Source organism: Olea europaea, chromosome 17 (genome assembly GCF_002742605.1).
Source record: "Olea europaea var. sylvestris chromosome 17, O_europaea_v1, whole genome shotgun sequence".
NCBI lineage: Eukaryota > Viridiplantae > Streptophyta > Magnoliopsida > Lamiales > Oleaceae > Olea > Olea europaea.
In genome coordinates this window covers 21,497,713-21,506,683 of record NC_036253.1, presented here as the reverse complement: position 1 = coordinate 21,506,683, position 8,971 = coordinate 21,497,713, and the positions used below count along the sequence as shown (strand labels likewise).

At 35.1% G+C, this 8,971-nt stretch overlaps 1 protein-coding gene across 1 annotated transcript; it reads left to right on the top strand.

The window, feature by feature from the left end:
* Nucleotides 1-244: 244 nt before the first annotated feature.
* On the top strand, nt 245-2,375 carry LOC111365711 (scarecrow-like protein 23). Its single transcript, XM_022986247.1, has 3 exons — nt 245-880; nt 930-1,121; nt 1,242-2,375. Exons 1-3 carry the CDS (start codon nt 245-247, stop codon nt 2,373-2,375), a joined length of 1,962 nt encoding a protein of 653 aa, XP_022842015.1.
* Nucleotides 2,376-8,971: the final 6,596 nt, after the last annotated feature.

The window sequence follows — 8,971 nt, the reverse complement described above, 5'->3', positions numbered from 1 at the left end:
TATATAGTTCACTAACCTAGGTACACTACAATCACTATGTAGTTCGATCCTCCACTAATTTCTCATTATTCCATGTACAAGAGACAAAACTCTTCTCTGTAATATAATGTGATGGAAACATAATTAATCTCAGCTTTAAAACTTTGCCAATTCTTAGAAGACTCTTGGTCTTGGACCAAATTATAGTTGAAACCCTATATATTTTCTTTTTGAATAAATTGAATAAGTGCAGGCAGTGTATAGAATGATTAATTCCCTGTGTGGCAGCATGAGGAGTCTCAAGAGTGAGATTACAGGGAGCATAGCGAGTGAGATGTCGAATCAGCAGACTACTGAGATTAATTCTTGGACAAAACAAGAACAAACCTCATCAAATCAGTCCGTTTCTGAATTGAAGAAAATAAATGAAAGTACGACAAACCTGAGTGTTCCAGCTACTGCACTCAAATTTGAAGTGGACGGACATGTTGAAAATCAATCACCTGATTATTCAATGTGGGAGTCAATTTTCTCTGATGATCAGACGTTACAAGGTGATTTCATGGTTTTCTCACCAGCGAGGAACATGTCACCACAGGCATCCAGTCTTCTAATTTACTCTCCACCTCGCATCTTGTCTCCTCTTGGCCAGATATTAGGCAAGCGGCTGAGCCCACTTCACAGGGTTTCCAATTCTCCAAATATTCAATATATGCCACTGGAAAGCCTTTCTCTTTCTGCCCTAGAGAATATTCCATTGGACGATAATTTCTCCCCGATGAAGATAGTTAGTGGCGATGGTGAAAGCTCATCCAATTGTGCTTTTGATGCTCTTACAATGGTGCAAGAATCGTTGGATTCCTCTACGTTGCAAAATTCAACTACGTTTTACGGATCAGTTGTGAGTAGTGCCTCATCATCCATTCGAGAATGTTCAAATGTGAGTCAAGAGAATGGCATTTATCAGCCGGGATCAACTGTACCTGCACAACTATCGCAACTATTACACCAGGAATGGCAACAAGAACAGAAACAAAGAAGTCTCCAATGGCGGCAGCAGCAACAAGCTCCGCCACTGCAAGGAAGACATCAACAGCCGCAGCACAACCAAAATACAAAATATACATAACAGCAGCTTGATGGTGCCTGTTCCATTGGATCTGAGCAGGTAAAATATGGACCATATTGTGCACGATAATCCTCTCTCATCGAGTGACTCCATCGAATTTGGTAACTTAATTTTGAAATGTTCATATGTATAGGAACAGGACGGTGGGCTGCACTTGGTGCACTTGCTTATTTCTTGTGCAGAAGCAGTATCCAAAGAGTATTACATGTTAGCCAGGAGGTATCTCCACTATCTCAATCGACTAGTCTCGCCTGTTGGTCATTCCATACAACGGGTCGCTGCTTGCTTCACTGAGGCCCTAAGCACAAGACTGGTTGCCACCCTAACAAATAATCCTAGGACCACCGATCAAAATCCATCCTTTAATCCTTTTCCTGATCCCAAGTCTCCAGAAATCCTCAAAATTTATCAAATTCTTTATCAAGCATGCCCCTACATCAAATTTGCTCATTTCACAGCTAATCAAGCCATTTTCGAGGCATTTGAATCACAAGTGTGCGTCCATGTCATTGATCTTGATATCCTTCAGGGCTGTCAATGGCCCGTCTTCATGCAAGCCCTAGCTTCCAGGCCAGGTGGTGCCCCATTTCTCCAAATCACTGGTGTGGGCCCCTCCCTTGAGTGTCTGAGGAAAACTGGTAGATCTTTGTCTGAACTAGCGCATTCTCTACATGTCCCGTTTGAATTTCATCCTGTTGGTGAAAAACTGGAAGACCTAAAACCCCATATGTTCAAACGAAAGGTTGGTGAGGTTCTTGCAGTTAACTCAGTTAGCCGGCACCATTGCGTTCCAGGCAACTGTCTCGGGAATCTATTGGCCATGATCAGGGATTTATCACCTAATGTAGTGACCATTGTTGAGGAAGAAGCAAGCCACAATGGACCTTACTTCTTGGGAAGATTTCTCGAGGCATTGCACTATTATTCAGCAATCTTTGACTCATTGGATGAAACATTTCCGCCAGATTCTGCACAGAGAGCTAAGGTGGAACAATACATATTTGCACGGGAGATTAGGAACATTGTGGCTTGTGAGGGGTCCGAGAGGGTAATCAGGCACGAAAGGCTGGTAAAATGGAGGAGACACATGGAAGGAAAGGGATTCATAGGCGTTCCACTAAGTGAAACTGCCATCACTCAATCAAAAATATTGGTGGGACTGGGACTATACTCATGCAATGGTTATAGACTGACACAAGACCATGGTTGCATGCTTTTAGGGTGGCAGGATAGAGCCGTTCTTGCTGCATCTACATGGAAATGTTGATGCACATGTATTTAAATGTATATGTTTCTTTTTTGCCTTTAGGTAATGAATTAGATTGATAGTTAATATTGTTTCATCCGTTACTCATGTGACATTGGACCCCAAACCAAAGAAAAGAAAAGTACTTTGACAAGACTTCAAGATTTTGTGGATAAAAGTTCACGTACAGAAAGGATTGTGCAAAAGTAAACCTCTATCTAATAGACTGCCCATGGCCATGGTGCCACAACAAATGTTAGATCAATTGCCGTAATGCCACTAAAAATTTCCTATGCAAGGTAGAAAAGGTAGAGAATTTCCCTCTTTCATATTAAAATAGTATCACTTACCATGACCTCGTAACAATAGCCAGATAATAAGAATTTCCATCTCAATAGGTGCATGAATTCTGTAACAGGCCAATCGAGGCTTATATTCACCAGATACCCAAGCTACTTTAAAAGCCCTTTTACGACGAATTTAGAAGCAACAATAGCTACAACAAAAATGCGTCATGAGAAGCCAACATTCCACCAAATTCCCTTCAACGTACATTTAACAATGACTGATGCACTGTTTACAAATAATTGTCTTTCCCTACTTGATCCGACACTCCAATCTACCTCAAGAACTTGACAAGATAAAATCTGCAACAAACTTATACTCTCAGAATATTGAACATGAATACGTGTGTTTCCTGGGAGCCTCAACCTTCTTCTTTGTGAATACATGGAATCATAAGTTTTAACTGTATGGGGAAAGAGACACTGTAAGATCTAATTATGATAATCGTTTGGCACACATGAGCATAATATAATTGTAGCTAAAAGTGCCCTCTTGTTTTTAGCAGAAGCAATATGAAAAATAAGAATTATTCCTATTCAAGTAAAAGGAATATCGTAACAGAATTTGAACCTTTCTTCCGCAAGGACAAATCTGCATCCTAGGTTGATTGTTAGTAAAGCTGAATGTTAACCCATAGCAGCGGTTGTAAATTATCCGAATGACACCACCATGTGTTTTCTCATTCCATAAATATCCCAGTTACTCACAGCCAAGAGCAACTAATCTATTTGGGTCTAATCTACTTGTCTTTTGTCAGATAATTTTATTTTTTCACTGGCTCTGAACAAACTATGCGTTTCATTATCAAGAATTTTATAGTATCGATTAATAGGAGTTCTTATTTTCTTTATCTGCATTCTCATACCAACCTTTCAACCTGACCTTACAATCATCCAGTATAATCTTCCACAACTTGCTTAGTTACAGAACAGCAAGCAATGTCCCTAAAGGACCTGCAGTTCCAGCAAATCAAGCATCTACATCTATCCACTCTGTTTTAGTAAAGGAGATTGATAGCTAAAAACACTAGCTTTGGGGTATTTAACAGGAGTAAACTTTTAATATTTGATGTAAACTATATGGAAATAAGCATCCTAGTGATATGAGAATTTTAAAATCCTCATTTGGTTATGGCTAGTTTAAAAATTTGTGGGATGCTCCTCTCACTTGTCTCAATACCTCAGAAATATAATTCCTTCCTAACTAAGTACATATTTGGTTCTGATTTTTCACCGTTACTTTCTTAAATCAGCCGTCATTTTTTACTTCTTCTCTCACAAGTAGAACTCACTTTTTTCTCTAATGGTCAAAAAAATAATTCTCATCATCACTATCGAACAAGCCTTAAAATTAAACTATGATATTTGTTGACAACAGCTGCAAGGTTGCAAGCGAGTAATGTCAAATCAATCTTACTATGACATTTTAGAACTGATCATAGTTTAGAGCTGACAACAAATAATCAATCGTCGATGAGAACTTCTTTACCTAAACATTTCTTGCACAAATATGAAGCATGTCAGAGGTACTGAATTTATTGGTAGCAAGAAAACCAAACAAGAGTGGCTATATGCTGAACTAATTGCCGTCAATTAAAAAAAAAAAAAGCAAAAAAGCAAGGCCTGCGATTATTTATATGCTAGGAATTGCGGATACTTGTAAATTTATTGCATACCCGCATAGAATAAGTATTCAATCTTGATTGCGCTTGGATAGGCTCTGATACGTACCGTATATCATTTTTTAATTATTTATAATTTTTATATTTTTTAAATTTTCAATTCATATTGGACGTATTATGACACTTGAAGAATACAAGTTTTATTGGTTTTAAACTCTTTAAAAACTAGTTATTATAGGTGAATAGATGACAAAGTATTTCTTAATAGATAACTATGGTTATTATTAATAACTTATTGAAAATGGGTATTGTTTATTAATTATCAATTTCAAAGAAAGTAAATATGTTGTAAGATAATAAATTAGTTACATAATTTAAACTTATTATTGAAGATAGATATACAGTATAAAATAATTGACAACTAGAGCTTTATTATTGGAAATGAATAATAGTATATGGTAACATAACCTTTTAAATGGCCACATGAGTGGGTTTATATAGGGGTGGAAGTGGAGTATTGACTCTATGATAAGACACGTGGTTGCAATGAATTATTTGATACCTGCAAGACTTAAGAAAATCCCCTTGTCACTCAGAGAACATATAGGCTCTGTTTGTCTATCATTATATCACATTATTTTTTCTACAGTACTCATTTTTAATCATACATTCTTTATTAAAATAATATTACACATAAACTTTCCTTCTTTTTTAATCACACATTTCAACATAATCACCATTCCATAATACATTCTTCACAAATAATGGGGCACAAACACCCCCACAATAACTTTTATAGTACTGTTAGAATGAAAAACAAGTGCAAATATAACACATGGCATAAATATTCAAATAATTATCGCCTTAGGATTGTTGGAAAAATTTGGTGCATGATTTATATTTTACTTTTCTAATTAACGGGCAAATTATCGAATAGATATTCCAACTCATCGAAATCAAATGAGTAGAAAGAAAAAATGTAGAATAAGAATTTGATCGAGGTAAGAGTTTAACACTATTTTTTCAAGACAATAATGTCCCTCACAAGTACTAATGGATTCTGACATTCGTCTCTCAAGATATAACAACAACATCCCACAATTGAACTACTGTAAATTTACAAAGACCATAAAAGGTACTGAAGTATAGAACTCTCTTTATTATGAACTCGTGGACTCAAATTTCATGCAAAAATTATTTGATGGAGAATACGGAAGAATGAAAGTGCAAGGACGAAGCGAAGTGCTTTAATTCTGTGAATAAGGGATAGTATATATAAATATATAATAGTTGGAAATTCATATAAAAAAGACATGATTGTTTAGATAGGGTCACTTAGTGATTCATGGGAAATCTTTTACAAAGTTCAATGATGAATAAGATGATTTTTAAAGTTCAGCGACTCCATGAAAACATTTTGCAAAGTTCAATGATCAATTAGACGATTTTTAAAAGTTCAGTGACCCCGTGAAATTTTTTTGCAAAGTTCGGTAACCATTTAGATTATTAACTCAAACAACTTTTGTCCAAATGACCCTCTCTTCCAATGAGAAATGGAACAATCTGGATAAGACTCATGTAGCACTCTTATTCACTTAACCATTGTGACACTTGTCCCTTCCTAATTATTTCAAATAATTTCAATATATTCCAAACTTAAGCGGATCACACACGACATTAATGTCTCATTCACTTAAAATTAATTTTGAGAAACTAAATATGATTATACTTTTGGAGTAGAATACGATGGACCTAAGAATTTTCATAATCCACCATCGGTCCCACTTAAATAATTGGTCAAACCAACTGAATTAAATAAATTTCCAACAATTACCACGAGAATAAGAAAAACACAATTTTTTTAATCAGACTATAGGGCATGTAAACTAAGCCTGGCATGGTAACCATCCAGTACCTTTCCCCCCAACCCAAAAGACAACACCGATAGACACATAATAATTCTTTATCCGTCAATACTTTTTGAATGACAAAGCGAATAAAGAATCTAGCTTCAATAGGGGAAAAGATTCAGTTCCCAAAAGGCAAGCCAAGATGGTTGGACTCAATTAAAATTTCATAGTGGAAATGATGAATGTCGGAGCAGATGAAAGTTGAAACCAAGAGTTTTAGCATAATAAATATTTTTCAGCTTTTGTTATAGATGATACAAGTAATATTTCATGTGCTACCTGTTTTGTTTCGCTAAGGACGGCGATGTTAGATAATTATACTATAAATAAAAAATGTGATAGAAATAATCAATTTAGATGAAGTACCCAAATGGTGGGAAATATAGCATTTGTGTGGGACGTCGGGAGTTCGGATCACTCCCCACACAATTATTAAAAATCAGTTTGATAAAACTATTAAAATTTTAAGATCTGATAGGGGAGGAGAATATACTGGAGATTTTGATAAATTCTGTGTTGAAAAGGTGTTAATCACGAGACTACTCTACCTTATTCTCCCCAATCTAATGATGTAACTGAAAGAAAAAATAAAACTCCTATGAATATGGTCATATCAATGCTAAACTCTTCTAGATTACCTTTTAACATGTGGGGCGAAGCCTTTCTTACTACATGTTATATTCTCAACAAAATTTCAAGTAAGAAAAATAATAAATCCCTTTATGAAATGTAGAAGGGCAGTCCACCTTCATATAAATATCTTAAAGTGTGGGGTGTTTAGCTAAAACTTTTATTCCAGCATCTAAAAGAACTAAACTTGGTCCAAAAACTATTGATTGTATTTTTATAGGCTATGCTCTTCACAGTAATGCCTACAGATTTTTAGTCATTGACTCTAAAAATAATTTGATTGAAAAAAACACGATTTTTGAATCTAGAGATGCTAAATTTTTTGAAAATATATTTCCTTTCAAAAAAAAGTCTGAAGAACAAAATAGTTCTTTTAGTATCCCTCCTAGTGCTAGAGAGGAGTCGTCTGAAATAAAAGAAACTGAAATTAGGAGAAGCAAGAAACCTAGGACCACTACTTCTTTAGGTCCTGACTTTCTAACCTACTTAGTAGAGGATGATCCTAGTGCTTTTGGTGAAGCTATGTCTTCATCAGATTCTATATTTTAGAAGGAAGCTGTAAATAGTAAATATGATTCAATTATGTTTAATAATACTTGGGAGTTAGTGGACTTACCTCAAGGATGTAAGATAATTGGGTGTAGATGGTTGTTTAAGAAAAAATCTAAACCTGATGGTTGAATTGATAAGTTTAAAGCAATACTTGTAGCCAAAGGATATAGACAAAAAAAGAAATTAACTTCTTTGATACTTATTCATCCGTTACTAGGATTATTTCTATTAGGATGTTAATTGCAATTACTTCACTGTATGATCTTATTATATATCAAATAGATGTCAAAATTGTATTTTTAAATAAAGACTTAGAAGAGGAGATTTATATGGACCAGGCCAAGGGATTTGTTGTAGAAGGCCTTGAAGATAAAGTATGTAGATTTAAAAAATTCTTTTATGACCTTAAAAAAGCTCTTAAGCGATTCGTACGAAAAATTTGATACAGTTTTGATATCAAGTGGTTATGTGATAAATGAAGTAGATAAATGTATATATAGCAAATTTGAAAAGGCGTGATAATTTGCTTATATGTTGATGATGTGTTGATTATGGCAACTAGTTTAGATGTAGTTAATAAAACTAAACAGTTTTTGGACAAGCACTTCGAAATGAAAGATTTAGGCATTACTGATGTTATTCTAGGAATCAAAATTGTGAAACATTCCGAAGGAATTATTTTGACCTAATCACATTAAGTAGAAAAAGTGCTTAAAAAGTTTAAACAATACAACTGTATTCCTACTAAAACACCTTATGATGCAAGCCGTTATTTGAGAAAACATTCATGTCCTAATGTTTCAGCTTTAGAATATGCTAGAGTGATCGGAAGTCTTATGTATCTCATGAACTGTACAAAACCTGCAGTCGGTAGACTTAACAGGTATACTAGTAATCCTAACAGTGAACATTGTGATGCTCTTATTTGTATATTGAGGTATTTGAGATACACTCTAGACTGGGGAATACATTATATCAAATTCTCTGTTGTACTTGAGGGATATTGTGATGTTAATTGGATTTTCGATACTAATGAAGTTAAATCTACGAGTGGATATGTATTTACATTAACAGGCGGTGCTATATTTACATGAGCTTTAGATCAGGCAGGCTCAGGCGGGTAAGGAGGCTGAATGTTTAAGGAATTTTCTTACTGATGTTTCTTTGTGGTCTAAACCATTTTCAGCTATTTTTATCCATTGTGACAGTCAAGCAGCTATTTCAAGAGCTCAAAATTCATCCTACAATGAAAAGTCTAGACATATTCGTAGGAGGCACAATACTTTGCTTCAGTTGCTTAAGGATGTGGTTATAGCTATTGACTATGTGAAGTCAAGTAATAATATGGCTGATCTATTAACCAAAGAATTAGCCAGAGAGCTAGTTAAGAAAACATCGAGAGGGATGGGGTTCATGCCTATTATATACTAGATCACCTATAACAGAAACCCAACCTTACGATTGGAGATCTCATGGTCAAGGATCAATGGGACAACAAAGCCATTGGAGTGGTCTGTGGGGGTACTACATTGAATTTATTTCAAATTCCTCCCTATGAT

What these genes read in the sequence shown, in the direction of transcription:
- LOC111365711 (XM_022986247.1), top strand. Translation starts at nt 245, where the DNA reads ATGATTAATTCCCTGTGTGGCAGCATGAGGAGTCTCAAGAGTGAGATT. An exon ending in CTACGTTTTACGGATCAGTT is followed by an intron (nt 881 to 929) that starts GTGAGTAGTGCC and finishes ATGTGAGTCAAG; the next exon opens with AGAATGGCATTTATCAGCCG. An exon ending in TACATAACAGCAGCTTGATG is followed by an intron (nt 1,122 to 1,241) that starts GTGCCTGTTCCA and finishes TCATATGTATAG; the next exon opens with GAACAGGACGGTGGGCTGCA.